Source organism: Aptenodytes forsteri, unplaced genomic scaffold, assembly GCF_000699145.1.
Source record: "Aptenodytes forsteri isolate BGI_AS27 unplaced genomic scaffold, ASM69914v1 Scaffold61, whole genome shotgun sequence".
NCBI lineage: Eukaryota > Metazoa > Chordata > Aves > Sphenisciformes > Spheniscidae > Aptenodytes > Aptenodytes forsteri.
The window spans coordinates 282,568-304,047 of record NW_008794443.1 but is presented as its reverse complement, the minus strand read 5'-3'; the positions used below and the strand labels follow the sequence as shown (position 1 = coordinate 304,047).

Genomic DNA, 21,480 nt, shown 5'->3' with positions numbered 1-21,480 from the left:
AAAAAAAATTAAAAAAAAAAAAAAAAAAAAATTAAAGAAGTGTTTAAGCATCAGAACTAAAATACAAATGCACGTTGACTTATAAAACAAGATTGTGGATTTGACCATGGGATTCCCTGACAGTGGAAAAATTTTACTTTTTTGCCCGGAGAGATTTCCTCATGGTGGATTTGCCCTTGGCGGAGGGTTTCACTTCCTTCCTCCCGCTGGCTGCTGGTTTCTTGGAAGAGCTGCCACCAGAGGGTTTCTTGATGGCTGGGGCTGCTGGTTTGGCTTTCTTAGCAGGGGTTTTAACCTTGGGAGGGGGCTTTGCTTTCCCCCGGCGGGCTGCGGGGGTTTTTCTTGGCTTGGGTTTGGACTCTCTTCGCTTCATCGGAGGGGCCCTGCTCCGTGATTTTGGAGGCGGTCTCTTCTGCATCCTGTCAGAGAGAGGGAGACAGCACAAGATCTCAGTGGAGGCGCAAATGCTACCCAGAACAGAGCTGCTGTCGTCAGTTTGCATAAACGAAGCAGATCTTGGCATCCTTGTTCTCTACCACGGATGTTCCTTTATGCAGTGTACATTTCATTAGCTAAATCCCAAGGAGCGAGGACTCCTCTGGTGGATCTTGCCACGCTACGCACTTCTCAATCCCCACAGTGCTCTGCCAGCGAGGTTTCGAACTCCTTTGTTAGGCATATAAACATACAAATAACGACAATGAATCAAAGTCAATTGTCAGAACAATTAAGAGACCTAAGCGCTCTCTCTCCTCTCTAAATGGAATTTTATTACTTAACGAACAACACTTCTCTTAAATCCACATTCTGAGTAAGGCAGGTTTCATATCTGGCTACAGAACTGCAAATAATACTGTAGGGGAAAGTTTTCCTAAGGAAACACTTAATAAATACAAAAAGTCCCATGTGAAACATCACACCTCTGTAAAGCACAACAGGCAACTTTAGGAGACTAAAGGCAATACGAAGAATAAATACAGGCTCTCTTCTCATCTGGAGGAAAAAAGAGGTAAGCCGCAAATTATGGAATGGGGGAGATCATTATCTCTGGAGCAAGGCATAATTAGAAACTTCTTCTTCCAACACCTCTGAGCAACAGCCTTGTGGGTAAATAACCACACCAAGAGACAAACCTGTGTGCTCTACAGCTGTGACAGTCACTTTTATTTCATCCGAAGGAGCCCATTCATCTCCCATGCTACCATACCTCTTCTTTGGTGGTGGCTCTTCCTCCTCAGACTCTTCCTCTTCAGATTCTTCTTCCTCCTCAGATTCCTCCTCTTCTTCCTCATCAGATTCCTCAGAGTCCTCATCCTGCTGCTTCTCTGGGTAGAGCACATCTGGGCTACAAGAGGGTTCTTGTCAGAGCGTGACTTACTTCTAAGGATACGACTCCAGGGTCAGCAGGCCTTGGGTAACCCTGGCTTTCATCAGGCACTGCTGCCCATCCTCCTGTAAGGTTACAGCTTCGAGAGCCTAATCCAGAAATACCCCCAAGACTTCCGTGTCTGCCGCTACCTGAAACCAACGTTATTTAGTCTCTGCAATGGCAGACTGTAAGTCATCAGGAATGCCCCAGCCCTAAGCTGCCCTTTCTCTGCTTCTCTCCTCATTGCTCCTTCTCTGCAAACACAGGAAGGCAGACAACAAAGGGACAAGATCAGGCTTCGGTGACTCCGAACGCAGGCTGAAGCCACTGAGGACTTTGTATGCATGCAATAAAAGAAGGTGGGAAGCAGAGACTTCAATGACTACATTGCCATTTGGCTCTTTGCGGGACACTAAGTCACCATCCCTGGGCTCCACGTGGCCCAGCACAATATACGCTCACAGCAGGAGAAGAAAGGCTGTTTTCGTCTCACAGAAGCTAATCTAGGTCATCTTCCCTCCTCCCACCTCTCCTCCATATCAGCATTAAGAAAGGCAAACAGCTGGGTCCTACTCCTTACGAGCATCCCTGCATTAAGAACACCACCACACTCTACCTGCTCACGTGAGTTTGTTTTAGCATGGGAACACTTAAATAGCCCCCCCATCCTGCAAAAAAAGCATCATGACAGAGTATCTGAGAATATTGAGCCCAATATTTTTATTGCCCTTATAAGCTTCCCTTGCTAATGAAGTCAGCTTTATGTCCACTCACAGTCAGACACGCAAGTAATGTCATTATCTAGAGTAAGGGTGACAACGTTGTGGTTCATCTGTTATTAAACCCTCCACAAACTTCCCTGTAAATAGGAGGTCGGCCTATGAACTTCAGCACTGCTATCGGACTGACCTATGCGACACTTATCTTGAACATCGTTTTACAGCCAAGCTCTTTACCTAGGATAATAAGGGAAGCAAAGCTGAAAGGTTCCACTGAAGCCCTTTCCGGAAATTTGCTCCATCCAGCCATTCTTCTCACATTTCTGCAGGGTTCTCTTCAGTAGATGCACTGTGGGGGGGGGGGAATCAGAGAAAGGTTGCGTTACTATCTTTATCCACTTGTCTAACCTTACTGCTCTCTGCAGTGCCCTCTGAAATCAGAGCTGGAGAGTCAGGATGAAGTCTCCTTTGCCCAGGACACCTGCAGAGGAATGAAACAGCACTGGAGACCCGAGACTCGTGAAGACATCACCGCATGCTCCTTTCTGCACTCAGCAAAGAGCAGCTGCTGTGTGTAAGACCCAGCTAGATCACTGCATTTAAAAGTTTTAGTATGTCTTATTTCAAGGGAAATCCTCTTGCAGTTAATTTTCAGGAGGAAGATACAAGATACAAGTGTTTGTTCCTGAACACTTAGCAAGTGTGGTTATAAATTCTCCAAAGGAAGAAGTCAAGGACAGTGCAGGTTTTTGATGTCACGATCAAGGGATCCTCCTTTATAAATGCATTCAACAGCGCCATCTAACTACTTCTGTCCAAATTTAATCCAAGTCTCAGCTTTCTTCGGCCTGTTCTCCAAAGCATTTTTTAAAACAAGTCTTTACCCTGTTTTTGCCCTCCTCCTGTTCTAAATTTCGTATGTGGTGCATCTTTCCCCGTTCTGTGGGTTTTTTTGCTTTTGGGTTTGTTTTTGTTATTTTTTAAAAGGAAAATATTTGTTCTAGAAATATGACAATTGCACTTTTGATTCCAGTCTTCTGCTCCATTGTGCACTGTGTAAGAATTGTAACCGAAACTGCTTAAGTACAGGGGATATTTGTCCCTGGCAAAGGGCTGAAGTTGTTTAGTCAGTTCAAAACCATTTTCAGCTTGAGTTAGAGGGACCATTTACATATTTAGCTCCCTCCAAACCAAGGGAAAAGTAAGGCCTGCCCTCAAGCACATTCCAAAGAGATTCACCCGAGGAATAGAAAGAGAACAATCCAAAGAAACACGCTGGCTGAACCGTCATCTGAATCCGTTCTGTATGATTAACGCAGAGGTATTCACTCCAACCACTTAGTCAACACTCCTGAAATGGGCTTTTATCAAGAACTGATACTGCACAGCAAGAGAATCATTTGGGACAGCGCCGCACCTTCACCAGCTTACAGGCTACCTCTGCTGGAATGTTTTACTTTGAATGGCACTGGAAGAGCTTGCACAGCTAATTGAGTTGACTGTAGCCATTAAATTACTAGTGTTGCAACCTTAGGATTGTCATCGTTCAAGAACTCTTTAAAACCCCCACACTTCTATAAACAGGAGCAACACATAAAACATAAGGCTGTTTTTACTCTGGGTACCAGAGATCAATAGCAGCACGTAAAGGATTTGACTCCAGTCAAATCCAGTTATAAGTATGAGGTATAAAATGGGGAGGAGTGCAGAGCACTGGGTCTGCAGCGCGTGCCCGCCTGCTTCTACATCTCACCAGATCTTCCTCCGGTTGCTCTTAAAACAGAGCAGAGATCATAAAAATTCCTTTTATGTAATGGAAGGAGAAAGAAAACAACAGATTGCAAGCTGAAATTTCCTTATCCGACTTGCAAGACTGACAAGCACTGGAGGCTCGTTAAAAGCAAAGGACCAGGGCAGTTTCCAGTGGTCCTGAAAAAAAATGGTGCAAGGGCTTAGTAAGCCCGGGAACTCTCTTCCCTGCCCCAAGATTAAGAAGTCACACTTGACATCAGTCTCTAATTGGCAGAAGGCCTCAGGCAACTTCTTTAGCCCACGCTGCTGCGAGGGAACCTGCGCTCGTCCATGTGTTGGTAAGCCCTGCATCAAACAGCCGTGCTGATGCCGTGCTTCAGCTCCAGGTGAAGAGTGTGGGATCAGCAATCTCCTCTCTGGCCCCGTGTCCTGAGGAATGGCACCAGCAGTGTGACACCACAATAACAAACTGATCTACTTTTAGGTTTGACTCTAGTAGAGACTGCTGCGAGCTCATCCTGCTTCAAATGACCTCCAGCCTCGGTTAAACTACTGCACTGGGGCTCAGACCAAATAATGCAAATAAGCCATTAGAAGATCTGCTTTAAAGTCTCTGTTAGTATTGCTTCTGCTAATGCAAAAGTCAAAACAGACATTAGTGTCATTTCTGCGAACAAAGGCATGCCAAATGCCTTCCCAAATACAACAGGATTAGTTTCTCTCCTCACTTGCTTGACCTTTTAAAATCAGAGCCAAAGAAGGACCTCAAACAAATCGGTAAGAGGGGTGCTTGTTATTTTTTTTAAAAGTTAGACTATGCAACTTCTCTAAATAAAAAGCAACTAGGAACTGCATTTATGCCAAGCTGTAGCCTTTCAAAATACAGAGAGACAGATTAAATCAACTTGGTGATTTAAGAACAATAAAGTACTTGAATACTCTTCCCCCTTTCTGGGAACATGCTATAGACAAGAGAAACATCCATTATGTCTCAGAAACTAGCCTTTGTCGGGCTTGAAAGGAACTAATGGGAATTAAAAACACTGAGCATCTCTGCAGCACAAAGAGCTGAGCAGCTGTCAGTTCCCCAGCAAGCTCAACCGAATAGTTTAAAGGTGCTGCACAGACACATCTGCAGCTGCAGGACTCTCTCAGCATGTGGAAGAGAAGCGGTACACAGATCGGTACTTTACCCTGGAAGTTGGAGTTGGTCCCTGGGTGGTTTTCCAGGATATACTTCTTCAGCGCTGTGGTGGAGCAGGTCTTCGGTTCGTTCATGGCCGCAATAGCAGACAGGATGGCGTCTTCCATCAGAGTCCCACCCAGCAGGGGCTTCTCCCCTGATTTCTTCAGCTATTTTCCAAGGAGGAAGAGAAAAGCATCAAGACAAAATTCTCCCAAACCAGGTCAGGACAAGCTCCTCTGCACCAGGTGGGTCGGCGCTCCTGCATTAGCACAGATACGTTTTATATTAAAACACCGCACAGGGAACGCTGCTCTCCCAGCTTTAATTGGGAGGACAGGCCTATTCAGTCAACTGGCCTGGAGTGCTTTTTATCGGTAACACATTGTCCTAGTCCCCAAGTACACTGCAAGGATGTGGCAATCTAAGGGCCTATCACTCAGGGAAGCAATTCAATCAGATCTTCCTCCATCCCACAGACCAAATGTAGCCAAGAGACTTCTGTGGCATAGACATGAGAAAAAGACGTTGCAGACATATGGGGTACCTACTGCACTTACAATTAGTGATGGAAAGGAAAGCTTACCCCACCATCTCCCCTACTGTGCTAGTGAGTCAGAGCTGAAGCAGCGTGTGGAGCACGCTAAGCAAGGAAGGCAGGGGGGTCTGCTCCAGAAATGTAGACCAAGAGGAGAATAAGAGTCCTACTGCTTCATAGTTTGACAACTCCTGAATATGACAGGCTGCTAAAGAAAGGCGTACCCAGTGAAACTGGGGGGGGAAAGGGCGCGTTAACTTATATCCAAGGCTTGTGGTCAGTACAGTCAACAAAACAAGATGAACTCTGGCTCTGACCTGGAATGTCCCAGACGCTCCCTTCCCTGTGATCTGCTCTAACTGGCCCTTCTCTACAGCTCTCTGCAGGGCATTCTTCAACAGCTGGGGTCTGAAATACAGGAGGATAAAGCTTTACTGACACACACTGACAGCTTAAAAAACAAACAGAGAAACAACGCTTTATACAGAGTGTGAGCAGAGCAGTACTTACAAGTGGTATCTGCCTACATACAGACATTTTAAATGGAGATCTGTCAGCAAGTGCTGATTACATGAGAAGAACAATGTACGTTAGCGGAAATTCAACTGCAACGCTTTCTTGGTGTCACTGCGTATCCAAAAACAGACAAGCTTCACTTGGAAGGATTTACTCATTTTGAAAAGCACATTTGGACTCGGTGGGCAATGAGTCAGTCAGCTCACAGACAAACCAGGGACTGAGTACAAGCCCCTGGAAGAGGTGACCCACAGGGTTTTCCTAGATTTGCTTCTTCCCCAAGCCTTGACCCGCTCCGTATGGGCAAACTTAAAGATTACTGTAAGCGTGTGCCAGCTAAAGCATCCAGAACCAAGTGGGACAAGATCCCAAGGAGAGGCCTTCACATCCACGCAGCTAAAGGGGTCTGGTTTTGGTTAAGGGTGGAGGTGCGTAGAGCAATGCTGATGTCGGCGTCAGGAACAAAGATTGGGTGTGGAGGGATGCAGAAAAAGGCACAGCTTTTCCTCAAGCTTTCCTGCAGGCTCTACAACGCAGAGCACCACCTGTCTGCTGCCTGCTGAAATACTGAATTGAATCACCGTGAAGTGAGGCAAAGCCAGAGGAAGGCTGCGTTTCACTGCTCCTCTGCAGCTCTGCTTGCAAAAGCGTACTCCTGCACCTACCTTATATCTACTTTGAGTTTGGGGTAATACTGAGACACATATTTCTTGATCAGGCTGTAAGAAGCTTCCTTCGGCTCACAAAGGCGGGTGAAAGCCAGCGGCAGGATATCTTCCAGCTTGACTTGTTGCTCTGCAGTCGAAGCGGAAGTGCTTTTCTGAAATACACATACTTTTACGCATCAGTGGGGCCTAAAACTCTGAGTTTTCTGAACCAGCAATGCACAGGTGGGGAGAAGTGCTCCTGACACTGGCCACAGATCTGGAAAATCAAGTTCTGTAAGGCAGTTCTTTACATTAGCAATTTTAAAAGCTTAGCAGTTTAAGCAAAATCGAGCAAATTTGGCTGGAATTTTCATAGGAGGCTTAGGAAAGTTTTACAAATATAAATTGTTGAGTATTTAACAATATCTGTATTTTTAATGGTTTCCTTCCTCTTTCTATAGACATTTTCCTCTGCTACCCTTCAATGAGACAGGTGAAAATGATTCACGCTAACATGAAACACAAAAACCAAAGGCAAGGCCTGTTTACACAGGTCAAATCTTCCCAAAAATGAACAGCTAAACAGGAGTGCCTTTTTTTTCAGATGACAGAATGAAGTCTTGATTGAAGCCAATGCTCCCTTCTGAATTTTCCTCCATCCCTTTGTTACCACGAGGAGGGGAGGATCAGGAAAAAACCAGTCTGTTCTTTATACAGAAAAGACAGTGGGGAAATGTGCTGAAGTTTAATGATTTTGATGCTGAACAGCAGCTTTGCAAACAGTCAAACAGGTGAGGGTGCTGCTCACCCAGACAGCTGCTCGACTGCTAGCTGAATTCACCGAAAACAAAAGCAAACTATTTGTTTTGCTGCAACACAGAGAAAGTAACTAGGAACAAAGACACCGATATGCTGCCGACAAGAAAAGTGATGCCTTGGCAGTTATCAGGTGCCTTGCTCAAACTTCTCGTGGAGCCAGTGAGCTCTATTTAAAAAGAAGTTCACTGCAATTAGTTTACTTCAGTGCCCTAGTAACAAGTGTGTCACTGTTTCCTTCAGTTTTGGGACTTTTGGTCTCCCCAGTAGCCAAGAGATAAGCACCAAGGCGTTACAATACTCTCTTCTGGGTTCACCCGTCTAAGATGCAAGGGGATCGGCAAACCCATCTAAGCATTTTGTAACTGTGGTGTTAGAAATGTGTTTCATACACTCAGCGCAGCAGGGAGCGGAGAACAGAGGTGCTGGAACCATGACTAATTGTGAGGACTAGGCTCAAAAAAACCCACATCACATTTTACTACCTCAGAACAATATACACTCAACATTAGCAGCTTTCTTCCAGAAGCCTTAGGATATTTTCTTCTTCCTCCCTCTGCCCTCACAGCTGATGGAAAAATGTTCATCTGACAGTCCTGAAGACTGAAGTCTTCCATTTATCCATGCAACAGATATAACAGAAACAGCAGTAGCATAAAGCTCTCTTACAATACCTGAGAGGCATCTCTCTCTACCAGGTAAAGACAGAAGAGGAGCTTCATGGTTATTCAGTTTTCTGCCTCTGAACCAAAGCCTAGGGGTTTAATGTAAACATTTTAAAACTAAGATTTTGATTACTCTACTTCATTTTAAATTTCTCATACTAGCTTTCTGATTCTGATTTTAGTGGAATGGGTGTTTTAATTACTGTACTTGGGGAGGAAAAGTACAGCAAGGAGGAGAATACTGTTTGGGTTGGGGTTAGGCTGCATTTCGTAAGATACATGTCTTTCAGTGCAAGATTTTTCAGAGTGTTGTTTAAAATGATCCATCTTACCTTTCTGTCTCTGGCTTTTGGAACAGTTTTTCCTGCATTAGGCACCACCACAAAGCTCCCAGAAGCTCCCTTTCCTTTCACCTAGTTCGAAAGAAAGTTCATTTCAGTCTTTAACAAAGTAACTCAGAATAGTAAGAACCTGAAAGAGACTAAGTGACATCATTACGCAGATTTTGAATGCACTGCCACCCTGGCGATGGGCTGTTATGGCAGAGGCCTGATTTGAACCCACTGACATGTCACTAAGATCAGAAACCACAGCCAGACATTAATAACATGCTCTGCTGTCCCGACCAGGAGACCCTAACAGATATCACAGGCATAAATTACAGTGTTAAAAGAAACATGCTGCTGCAGAAGTGAGGTTGTTAGACTCAGTTTGAAGACACATGCTGCTGCAATGCTATATTACACAACACCAAGAAACGGTCATAAATTGCACAAAAGACAACCATGCAAAGTATCTGATTGACAGAACAATGCTGAAATCCTGTCAGTGTCTAACAAAGTGGAGACAGAGGTTAATTAACCTCCACGAGGGAGAACATGACCACCCCAGACACCTGCTAACGCAGTTTAAGAAACTCCTATGTAATTGAGTAACACCACCTCCAGTGCTGCTCCGCAAAGCAACCCTTACCTGTCTAATGATTCCTCTCTCCAGCTCCCTTTTCAATGCTTGCTTTAGCAGATAGCCTCTCCTCTCAAGCTCCAGGGAAGGGTATTTGTGGATGATGTATTTACGTATTGCAACGACCGATGCACCACTCTTTTGAAAGCACGCCTGAAACAGAAGCAAAAAGTTAGCAGAAACCACCTGCACTGCAATTATCTTGCTGTGGGTCTGGAAAAACACAGATTGAACTGATGCATGCAGGCCAGCACATCGGCGCAGGGTGCCAGGGCTGGCCTTTTCCCCACAATGACTCAAGAGTATAAAATATGACTAACAAAATACTTAACTTTCCCCTTCAGCGTGGCTGAAGGGCAGACAACACAAAAGCAGTACAGTAAGCGCATATCAACTGCTCCCGTATTCTGAAGCACTTACAAGTCATGGCATAAACACTACATGCTACTACGAAATACAGTCACCTCTTGGCAAACCAATGCTGCGCAACTGGTAAGTCATTTTACTAATGTCAGACAGAGTAATCATTAAGTCAGAACAAGTTGGCAAATGCTACTACGAAATACAGTCACCTCTTGGCAAACCAATCAACTGCAACTGGTAAGTCATTTTACTAATGTCAGACAGAGTAATCACAGAACAAGTTGGCAATTTTTTTTTTTTTTTTTAAAGTTAGAGGATTGACATTAGTAAACGTCTACTAGTGTGATGTTGCTCATGATTAGGCAGAACATGTTCGCTTTTTTTTTTTTTTTTTTTAAAGTTAGAGGATTGACATTAGTAAACTAGTCTACTAGTGATGTTGCTCATGATTGCTGTCATCAGTTGTGCTGCTGCTCTCCCCTTGAGGCTTGGTTCACGCACGTTGCCTTCACAGGAGGCCTGGACTCCACCAGCCTCATCCAACTACAACAGCACAGGTCTCTTCTTACAACCAGGAGGGATACAGTAAACCAACTGTAATTGGTAATTCCAACATCACTTTGGAATGCTAGTTTACAGTATTTCCCTCTGTCCTGAATTAGAATAAGTTAACACTGAAAACAAGCACGTATCAAACAGATGGATTAATCAAGGTTAATCAAGTTAAATATGGCTAGAAGGCACACCAAGTGAAATGATGACAGCAATCAACCAGGTTATGTCATCCTAGCTGTTTCTAATAATGTAATTATGGAGGGAAACAAATTCTAAACAAGGAAATCAGCTACAGGGCCTCCATCATCATCATGGACTCACATTTCAGCTCCATGGGCTCTCAGGCAGAAGCATACATGTCTTACACCGTAAGTTTCCTGCTAACAGACAGCACTATCATCCGTACCATCAGCAAGCTGAAACTGCGGATTTTAGGTGCACAAATTATTCTGCTTTGCGACAGATAAACAAAAGAAACATTTGTCTCCTGCTTACCCTGATGGCCTCAGTTAAAATAGCATCCATTTTGGGACGTGAGGTGGCAGCCATCTGAGTTTGCTTCTGTGCTCTAGCTAGCTGGCTAGCAGAAAGAGTAGCCCATGCAGGAATGGTCTTTTTCACCTTCTTCTCCTTTTCCTTAGACTGATCCTTCTCGCTTAGGAAAAATACAAAGCAATAGTAAGACAAAAGACACTGTAAAACAAGCCAACAAGCAGAACAACAACAAAGCCCAGAACATCTGACATTGAAAATAATTTAAAGACCATTTTGGTGTTTCGATTAGAAAACCTGACTTTCTTCAGAATCCTACCCAAACCCCTGAATTCAGCACTAAGCAAGCCTTACTCCTTTTTGGTTTCTTCTGAGGACTTTGCTTCCCCCTTCCCTTCATTCTCAGGTTCCTTTGGCTGTTCTGCTTCACTGGATGCAGCAGGCAGGGTTTCATTCTCTTGTTCTTCTCCAACAGAGGCAGATTCCTCAGAGGTGACTTCTGCATCTAACATGTGAAAACGCATCAAGTTACTGCCTGAAACTAGCCTCTATTCTTCAGGAAGGCAGAGGAAAAAAAAAAGCTTAAGAACACACCCCCAAAAATTATTTCCCACCAGACAATTTCTTTTCTCTAATTTAAACAGATGATTTGAATGTAACTTAAGAAGTGAACAGAACTACTGAAAAGAGCTTCAGTAAGGTGCAATCAGCCATCAAATGCCAGAATAACTTCAAACATCATCATGTAGCATTTTCACAATGAACTAATTCCCCCAGTCTTCTCTTAACTCCAGAAGTTACTGTTGCAATCAACCCTCATCAGAGAGGCCTGGGTGGGGAAGGGAGGAGGAAATCAGTACCATGAAACACTAAGATTTTCCCCTAGGTTGAGGTTTGTGTGTTTTTAACTCAGAAAGGTGCAAAAACATGCACCTCTACAAGAAATTTGGATAGATACATACAAGCAGCTTTGTTTACGACCAACTTGTCTTCAAACACCGCTGTTTCCGCACGCTGTGGCACCTGAAGGATTTTAACCATTCAATCACATTTTTCCAGGCTTGGCAAAGCTTTAGACTGCACATGCATTTGCAGAAGCACTTGTCTATCAGTAGGATTAAATCTAGTCAGAAATGAACTTACCAAGCAAATTAACTCCAGCATATTTAGCTGAGAATAGCTTAGAGACCGGGCTGCCTGCTAGGTAAGATGCATATAAACTGCCATTACCCACTTTTTGGATAAAGAGCTGTCTACCGCGACTGCTCTAGAACATGTAGACATGTTCTCTGTCTCTGAGAAGGAGCTTAAGCACTCCTGCTACGTTCCTGTGCATAGTTTTCCCATGGAGGCATCATGCATTTAAAATATGCAGTGTATTAATAGTTAGTTTCGTATGTAATTTATTTATTTGTGACACCAAAGAGGACAAAGTCAGTGAAACTAACTGAATACGATACTGAAATGACACATTCTGAGAAACTGAGGGGAAGCTGCTAAGACCAGACACATTAATATTGGACTAGATTTTATGACACATTGTGGTAAAATCCTTTTGTTCAGGAAAAGAAAGAAAGAAAAAAAATTAAATACTTTGTTTTTCCACTCATTAACTCCACCTTTCGATCTCAAGCCATCTTCTGACACTACTGAAACTTCACAATTTCTACCTTTATTCTAAAGAATGTGCAAGCTTAAAAGGGACTATATTTAGTTATATTTTCCTGTCTGGAGCATCAGGGCTTTGCCACGGGGTATGAAGGACAAAACAAATGGGTTCAGACTGAAAAGAGTAGCTGCAAAATACAACTTCCCAATAATCCAGGAAAAGCCTGTGAAAAGAAGCTAAGCATTAGTAGTATTTTAATCACGGCAGTAAGGTTTTTCCAGGAGTTTCAGAACACAAGCTTATGTTTGGATATACATTAACAATCCACTATAGAACTATTACCGTACCTGCTTTGACCTCTTCACCATCAGCAGATTTGCTTTTGGGAGGAGTTTCCCGGGAAGAAGAATTCACCGAGCGACGGATCGGCATCGTGTCGTCTTCAACTTTCTATAAAAAGTATACAAAAATCAGTACAGATACTGGAAAGAACCAGAAAGTTTTTGAAATGGGATTAAAGTAAATCAAAAAGCAGCATATGTAGAAATGTTCTAGTTACATTTGGATTTTTCAGAATTTTAAAAGATAGTAACTCTCAAACCAGCTTCTTTGAAGCATACTAGGAGAGGATAGTTTCACATTTTACAGTTATAAAAGAAATAATTTCTTTTCAATTCCAAATTAAATGAGATGAGCATTCAAGGATTTTGACAAATACAACATCTCAGAGAAAGCAGAGAAGGGGAAGGAAAGTGCCTACAGGGTTTATTAGACTCCCAATCGAGTTTCCTACAAGCAGGGGAGAAAGAGTACCGAGTAACCTTCAGCAGGACTGGAAGTCAAGGACTGATCCAAGGGCAAGCTTGGAGAGTGGGCCAGCCCCTACCTCACTTAACTTGTCCGTGTGGATCAGCTGAGCTCCCGTTAAGAGTGGAAGCGCCTTATGATGCACGGGTTCAGCTTCAGACAGATCAGTCGCCATTTAAATTAATTTCTAGCCCCAAGTGCAGGTAACACTGTGGAGCCCCAGGTTTTAACCCCAAGGACTTTTTCCTAATGGTTTTCACAGTGCAGTGAGGAGTCAACCTAAAGTACAGAAAAGATGTGGTGTGAAAATTAACAAAACAAAAACATCTACGTCCATGTATCTAACAAACTAAAGATTAAAAAGAAAAGAAGAATAAATGACTTACAGCTTATGACTAACATAACTGACAATCAACACTTGCATTCAACAAAGATGCTAAAACACGTATGCAAACTTGAGTGCTATGGATGTAGCACAAATGGTAAAGGTATAAGCCAGCCCTGCAGCCTGCTCCATTAAAACATATCTGAAAGAATAAAGAGGCTCTTTAACAGAAAGCGTTAATGAAAAGCAGACATTGCACTGTGCCTAACGTAAGGCGTTGAGGTAACCAGTAAGTCATTCACTTTGGGTAAAAGCAGGAGCTGACGCATTGATCCAGCTTCTCTCAGCCTAAGGCATTAAACCATTGAATCTCTTAGAAAATACATACGCTGGGGACCCAAACTATGCCCCTCCCAAAATAAACCCCATGCAATTTATAGAAATGAATGAGTCCTTGAACAAGAAAATAAACATCAAAACAGCAGTCTCCGTACCTTCTACAAAAAACCTAAAGCTTTAGAAAACTCTCCTCCAAACACATGCACCGTCATGGGTACCGAATGGGTTAAGCTTAGTTTAACCCTCATCAAGTCTCACCCCTCGCTACCATTACACTTCTACAGCCTTTCTTACCTGTTGCCCATCCGCCTGCATCAGCCTCTCCTAAGGGGAGGTGCTCCACTATTTCCATCGCAAAACAGAGGGTTTACTTGCTCATTCACCTCCTCTTCTCAGCACCCCCTTTAAAAACCTCAAAAGCAAAGCCTCACCTCTAGCAAACCAAGGCTGGACCCATTCTCCCCCATTCCATCCAAAGGTCAAGCTCCAGACTGCCCTCTTCCCTTCCTTACAGAGAAAGAGACAAATGCTCCCGATTTCTACCTATTCTGGATGTTTTCTTTTGCTCAGATGAGAAGGCAGGCACTTACCATAAATTTTCACTTTTAATAGGTATTTCCCCAGCCTGAGTGTCTTCCTCTTGAACGGAGACCTAACATCACTCCTGGCACTGTTTTCAAGATGACTTTCACCACAGTTTCAGCACTTTGCACTGCATTCTCCATTGCAGGGGTGGATGCTCCGTACCACATCAATACCACCTCAATTACTCCGCATTCTTGCCCAAAAATACAGTCCTCTTATTACTCGGCAGTGGGGACTCCTAACCGATCAGAGGGATTTTCTCTACCTCAGTTATTTTCCCAGGCAAACCAAACCCAGCTCATCTGCACGGAGCACTTTTGTTAAACCTCCAAGCTGTGTAAGTAGTTTCCATTCAGAAACCAGCGGCAGTGAAAGAAGAGCTGAGGGGAATGTACGTTAAGATACGACGGTTCACAAGGCTGGTGCTGCAAGAGGCTACATCATCATACCTACAAGATCTCCTCCCCAAATAATAAACCGGTAAATTAATAAACTAATTCCACTGCTGCTGCAGGTGGGTGCAGTGTCACGTCAGGTGCACACACCTACGGCACAACCGACAGAGAGACTTTCATTTCAGGAGAACTAGACACATCACTTGGCAGCACTTCCACAGGAGGTGCTCTAAAAGACATTCATCTAGCTGGCCATCTTCAAAACGCAGCGCTTCTAACAGCTAAAGGCAGTCTATCCACTTCTGCAACATCTACGACTTCTCCTTTGACACCGAACAGTCATTCTGAAAAATGACAGTGAAATAGTCCTGTCTCAGTACCAGTAAAAACAAATGAGTGTAACAGCGCCAGATGTTTTCTTCTGAGACAAAACAGAAAAATCAAAACACACTACATGCCAAAAACAAAATAAATGAGATGAACGAAGCTTTCTTACGAAATTTCAGGATGGGAAAAAAAGTACTAACAGCCAACTAGAACATACGAACTATAGCCCAGCACATTTTTTTTTTTTTGGCCTATTTTAAGGGACCTTCCTCCCTGAAGTGCGGAAAGTGAGAGGATAAATGAAAATTTTCACCAGGCTTCAGCTCAGTATCAAATGTTTTTTCTAGCAAGCATAGCCTGAAGCCCTTTAAGAAAATGCCAGCATTTCATAGAATCATAGAATCATTGAGGTTGGAAAAGACCTCTAAGATCATCAAGTCCAACCATCGACCCAACACCACCACGCCCACTAAACCATGTCCCTAAGTGCCTCATCTACTCGTCTTTTAAATACCTCCAGGGGTATTTTGAAGTGAGTCCTAAAATAACCAATTACAGATCCATCCTCAGGGAAATTGGTTGGGGGCTACAAAAGACGCTTTCCCTGGGATTACTAACACACACATACAAGCATGCACTGTGGCTGCCCTGGTCCTGGGTTTTATTTTTTTTCAAACTGTGTGACCTGCACGTCACACGCATGAAAACATAGTACTCCCAATTTTGACTTAAAATTCCCCAAGTTCTGAAAAAAACCTTTTGTTTAGATCACATTATAAACTACTCGAGTCTTTTTGCTCTCAAGAGTGAAACTCAACACAGCGCAATTCATAACTTCAGTGCCTGCAATACATGCAAATAATGTCATCCAGCCGAAATTCAGAGTGACCCAAACAGGAGCTTGTTGATTCCCTCTGCATTTCCATGTGTGGATCATCTTCTGCTCAAAAGGCCAAGGGAATCAAAGGGGCAGGAGGATAATCTCCTATTGACTTCAAAGCACCGATATTCTCAAGGGGCAAAGTCACAAGCACCACCATGTGAAAGCATCACAGCTCAAGGACTGCTCTTGCTTAGCGCCTATTTCTTTGCACAGAGGGATCAAAAGCAGTTTTCGGGACTGGGTGTGAAATGTCAACTACAAACAGGCCTGAATTTACTTTCTCAAAAAGATAAAGCAAAAGACTAGAAGGTTTTGCAACAGCAATGCAGGAAAACTCTCATTCCCCCCTCCAAATAAAACGGTAGATTTATCTAATGGAAAAATCAAGTCACCCAAACCAACTGTTACCTGGACACCCTATTTCATGTATGGGAAACTAAGACATCTTTAAACGTGTACCACAGCTACTATTACAAGCATCACTCTTAATAAAAAACAATTGGAAAATAATAACTGTATTTTGCATTTACACAAATGTCAAAGAAACAAACACTGTGATTAGAAAGTGGGAAAAGGCCATCAATTGAGGATGCAGGTTTTCAAGGTGGTTGTTGGTAACTCTCATGTACGCTTAAATCTGATCAACTGTCAGAAAAAAAATAATCACATCAGCAATGAAACAAACATCAGGATACCAATCTTTTCAAAAAGTTGCTTGAAAGTACAGATAACAACTCCTCACATAGCTACTCACACTCATTTTCCCATGGGTCATTTGAACTGCAGGTTCACAGGTTCCCCAGCTATCATGAACTAGTCATTTCAAAGCTGGTAATCCAGCAAGGAGCTGGTAAGTGACAAAAGCCCCCAACTTTCTGGATTTCTAGATGAGCAGGAATGGTCGATAGTGTCCAGTCTCCCAGCTCAGGGAGTGGCCACTAATGGAAGATCCAGTCAAAGGTACAGGTGGCTTTCCATGAACTATTATGAAAAACTGTAGCAATTTCCTCCTGAGCTATCAGCACATCGTTAGGGAAAAAAAAAAGGGGGGGAGGCTTCAGGTGAGACAAACACATTTTGGATAATATTTCAGAAGAGTGGAGTCCCCCCACCAATGTAACAGACAAAAGAACGTTAAAAAAAAAAGTTAATTTGAGACGTAGTTTGGCTGACTCCTTGAATTTCTGCTGGCCATAAGATTTTCCAGCTTATCTCAGACTTCAATCTCATTCGAGGGAAAATATTTCAGGATAAAAATCAGGTCTCGAATGTGGCAAGCCAACTGTCAGGCTGGTGGAAATACCAAGTCACAAGGACTCGGGGTTGGGTGCACAGGCTGAGCGGACTGAAAACAAATATGCAATGGAAAACTGAGAAAGCATATCCAATCCTGTGCCGTTAAGGGTGTCCACTTACTGTTACACGACACGTATACCGGTGATTGATGTGCTCTTAGACATGACTTGGTATATGGCACGCTACGCGGGTCCAGAAATCAGGTCAAAAAGGGCTAGAAAAAAGTTATGTTCTTCCAGATTTGAAGCCAGGGTGTCAAGGGATACAAACCCGCCAACCTTACAAGCGACACAAGCAAGAATGACTGACTATTATCAGAAAGGCTCAAAAAGCAAAGTAACTGGATTTCAAGAACAGGCTATTGATTATCATGGAATTATCTACTAGTTTCTAAAGCTAAATTGAGCAGAAGAGCATTTAAACATCTCAGAAGCTGCAGAAAAAAGCACAGGAAACGTTAATATTTTCACAAAGCAAAAATAGAAATCCAAACCAAACATGCCAAAATATTACCTTCTAAATCGCAAGTTGGCCAACTTTTTAAAGACTTCTGGCCCTCTGAAATCCTCAAAGCTCTTCCCTAAAAATCCAGTTCAGGTAGAATATACCTTATCGAAACCCCCAATATCTATAACGTCACAGAATATATCATCCAGCAACATCTTTGATACAAATTTGTTTTACAAAATGTATCTGTTAAAAGTTCTCAGCTGACTGCCTGCCACAGCCTGCTTCACAAAGATGTTCTAGCATTTACTGATCTCCCTTTTGTTTTTGCAGTTCACCGAGCTGCCTGTTGTCTTGATTAAGTCAGACCAGTAGTATTTAGTCATTTAAAACAGCCTAAAAACATGCAGAGGAGTAAAATACCTTACTGAATACACAATACGAGTTAGTCCCCGCTTCTAATCCTTATTTGGCAACCTGCTCGGAAATTCACTCCCGTTTCACATCTGGCTGAGCATTACTTCACAACTGGCATTCCCATCACTTCTGTTGCCATTCAACAAGTTTTGTGCTAACTTCGTCCCGATCCTTACGGACACCACGCTGCATCGATTTCCTGGGAGGTGTCCTAGTTAAGCGGACTTTTCAATCGCGTGCCTCCTCCTGATCAAGCTACAAGGGCTGCATTTGCAACTCTCTTGCGGTTGAGTCTCCGAGAGATCTGTTACAGGCTATCTGAGCCCCAAGCTGCTACAAGCATTATAAACCATCTTGTTTCAATTAAAGAAGAATAGTAAAGATCCAATAGCTCACCACTTGCCAGGCAAGAAATTCTTTGGCTTGACTAGTGTTACAGTTTCTATTTCCATCCACTCCTTCCCTATACAGTGTTAAGGAGGGAACAACAAATCCCAAGTACGTTAGGGTTCAGGGAAGCACAGTGATAATCTTTCATGTTTCTAGTATCTAAACACACGCATTCCTACACACGGAGACCCAAAGGAGAGTTTCTCTAAGTCTAAAGATACATTTTCATTTCAGGGTAGCATTGAATTTGGACCCGTGACTCTAAAAGCCACGAATGCAACCTGACCTACACCTTGCCTATCCTGTTGACTTTTACAGAGCAAAGCAAAGATTAAATACTGCCCTTCTGCACACGCGGATGCTGCTTTCACCGCAAAAAAAAAAAAAAAGGCACATTACTACAGTGAGATTGATGCTCTGCCTCCCCACCTGGGACTCAGCTCAGCACCTTGTCTCCCCTAGGATATAATACCGGAATTCAAAGTCAGCTCAATCTCAACAGATGTTTATTAAAATACCAAGTAACAACACAGGCCTCACCTCCGCTATTCTTAACCACCAAGAATGCCAGCTCAATATAAAAACCACTATAGGTTTCAGATTATTTCTCAATCAGTCTTTGACCTATGCAGAAGACAGTAACAGCAGATCATTTCCGTGGCTTGGATTATCTTCTTTTCCTATACCCAGGAGTTCTTCTTCACATCCCCAAACACACAGCCAAAGCCAGGTAGCGTGCAACTTAAATTATGCCACCATCATACCTAGAAACTCGCAAAAACTTCAGCTAATGGACTAATATGAAGCAGAATTTCTGCTTGCATAGCTGTCTAAAAATAATCCCTCTCCGCGCTGATGCTCAGGATTGTGACAGTGACAATCTCTGTGGGACAACAGTTTTTGAATAATTTTTGGCTAGCATGGTCCTTGATCCAGATTCTCCATGTGCTGCCACTGACACAAGCAGCTAAGGAATGAAATTGCCTGTATTAGAGCACACAGGGTTCAGCTTTAAGTTTAGAACAGGTTTAGGTCACAAACTTAAAACTACTCCAACATGAAAATCCACTGCTGAAAGTTTCATAGCCTTGGATGAAATATCTTAATTCCAGTATCCAACATTATGAATTTTGACAAGCCACTGACACTTGAATGAAAATTTAGGCCGGTAACACTACATACCAGGGTAAGAACCTTTTATAGGCAACATCCTTCTTGCTTAGATGGATTAAATTTAAAACCACTATGCAAACCCTCCTCCCGAACTATTACTTATTCAGCCATCACTTACTATTATTATGTATAGTTTTGTACTCTAGAAAAGCTATGATTTCCTTGCAGTCTATATAAAATCTACTCACGCCTCATATTAGAGTCCATCAATGTAAAACTTCTTTTATTCTCTCTCATGGAAGTTAAAATCCTCAGAGCACCCTGGGTCACTTGTAACAAAACTCTGACAAAAGATTCACACATCAGTTTCTATTGAAAGGGAAAACACAAAAGAAAAAGATATTCTGAAAACAAAAATAATTCAAGCAACTACTACCTGAGGAAAGTGCACAATGCATTGAAGAGCTAATTAATTAGTAGGCACATGCAGGTAAAGGAGAGAAAGGCTGCAAAAGCCAGTAGATGTTTTCAAGGCATATACACCAAGTTCTCCCCCCCAACAGAAATTGTGTATATTTTTTTTCCCCTACCCATTCCTCATTTCCAAGGACTTCCCACTCTGTCCACCAATCTTTTTAAGTCCCTCCTGAGGAAGGCAAGTGCTCTCCTGCCCAGTCCATCAAAACACCTCCATTCTCTAACTGAACTCGTCAGCGATACCTTCCTCTCCTCTCATTCCCCCTGTGCACACTGTCCTCACATGGAGGAGCTTAATAGTGTGACATTGTTTATAAACATGAGTACTTCTGGACCTTTCCCGCCTCAGTAAGATAGCTGCTTGCCAAAGATTGTTAGCCAACTATTTCTTGAAGATGCTAAAAATACTATTTATGGTAAAAACAAACAAACAAACAGTCACATGCTTGGAAATCAGAGTGCAACTATTATTCAAAAGGCCTGATAAGAACTGAGAAGTGACACGCTTGTTAACCCAGAAATAATTCAGTGGCCAAGTAAGACTCCTGAAAAGAGTAACCTGTGAAATACCACAGATATGAGCAAACTGTCAGTCTCTGCTACACTTTAAAAGGAGCGAACACACCCACAACCCGACATTAGCTAAGTTTTCTTCTCCTGCAGCACAGGCTGAGCAGTCCCCCGTGATTTGCAGACACCGGTGACTGTGAAAACAGTTAGAATACAGGCGGGAAGGATTTATTCTGAACAGCGTCTCTGGTCTGGAGCTGTCCTCAGGCACCGTAAGCTGGTGGAGCCCCTCTGGCCTGGCAAGAGCTACACCAGTTTACATCAGCTAAGATTTTGGTACGCTGCTCCTTCTCTCCTTAAGTCTTTGCAAGGTTTTAACGGAAAAACCACAGTCCAGAGTGGCAATAAGGATAACGAACCCAGAATGGAAGCCTCTCTGGAACAGTCCCATTCCAGACTGGAATGTAATAGCCTTCTCTATGGAGAAGCACGTGCAGTAAGGAGAGGAAGGTAATTAACATTCTTTAACCAGGCTCTGACCACCACAGGGTCTCGGGGAGGAACTCAGAAGTGCCTAGTAGTCTCACGCTTAGGCCTGTATCCATCTCCAGCAGCACCGAGAGGGATTAAGAGCTTCTTTTTGGAAGCAGAGCCACACTGAAGTCTCGGACAGAGGTTTTCCTCGAGTGGCGGCACTTCTCTGGCCTCTGATGAAGTGAGTTTGTGGAGGGGAAAAAACACAACCAAGCAACCAAAACGCGGAAAGGCTACCGCAGAAGCTAAGGCACTTCCCAAGTTTATAAATAGCGATTATTTATTGTGTCGCACCCCCATCGGCCCCTCCTGCCGCTGACCTTCCCCCCGCGACCCGCGGCACACCCGGTGTTGTTTACCAGGTGTCAGCGGGGCGGGAGAGGCGTTTTTGACGCCCGCACCTCCTTTGTGAGAGACGACGAGAGGCCGGGGGCCCGCACCTCGCCAG

General features: G+C 43.3%; 1 protein-coding gene across 4 annotated transcripts; it reads right to left on the bottom strand.

Annotated features, from left to right (window-relative positions):
• Positions 1-13: 13 nt before the first annotated feature.
• On the bottom strand, positions 14-21,461 carry HP1BP3 (heterochromatin protein 1 binding protein 3). 4 transcript variants are annotated; one of them, XM_019474757.1, is made up of 13 exons: positions 14,249-15,002; positions 13,083-13,273; positions 12,535-12,637; positions 10,933-11,083; positions 10,582-10,741; positions 9,178-9,321; positions 8,538-8,618; positions 6,743-6,897; positions 5,879-5,969; positions 5,034-5,193; positions 2,326-2,437; positions 1,208-1,345; positions 14-419 (listed from the first exon to the last, which is right to left on the bottom strand). In XM_019474757.1, the coding sequence occupies exons 2-13, from the start codon at positions 13,167-13,169 to the stop codon at positions 134-136; spliced, it is 1,668 nt and encodes a 555-aa protein (XP_019330302.1). In that variant the 5' UTR covers positions 13,170-13,273; positions 14,249-15,002; the 3' UTR covers positions 14-133. The 4 variants fall into 4 exon arrangements, with proteins under 4 accessions (XP_019330302.1, XP_009287836.1, XP_009287837.1 ...); XM_009289561.2 differs by having other exon boundaries at positions 13,074-13,273; positions 14,249-15,001; XM_009289562.2 differs by lacking the exon at positions 14,249-15,002 and adding an exon at positions 21,392-21,461 and having other exon boundaries at positions 134-419; positions 13,074-13,273.
• Positions 21,462-21,480: the final 19 nt, after the last annotated feature.

Bases quoted from the DNA above. Each gene is read 5' to 3' on its own strand.
- HP1BP3 (XM_009289562.2), bottom strand. From the start codon at position 13,169: ATGGCGACTGATCTGTCTGAAGCTGAACCCGTGCATCATAAGGCGCTT. The intron at 11,084-12,534 runs GTACGGTAATAG...TTCACATGTTAG, and splicing joins TGGTGAAGAGGTCAAAGCAG to ATGCAGAAGTCACCTCTGAG. The intron at 5,970-6,742 runs GTAGGTGCAGGA...CCTGTATTTCAG, and splicing joins AAACTCAAAGTAGATATAAG to ACCCCAGCTGTTGAAGAATG.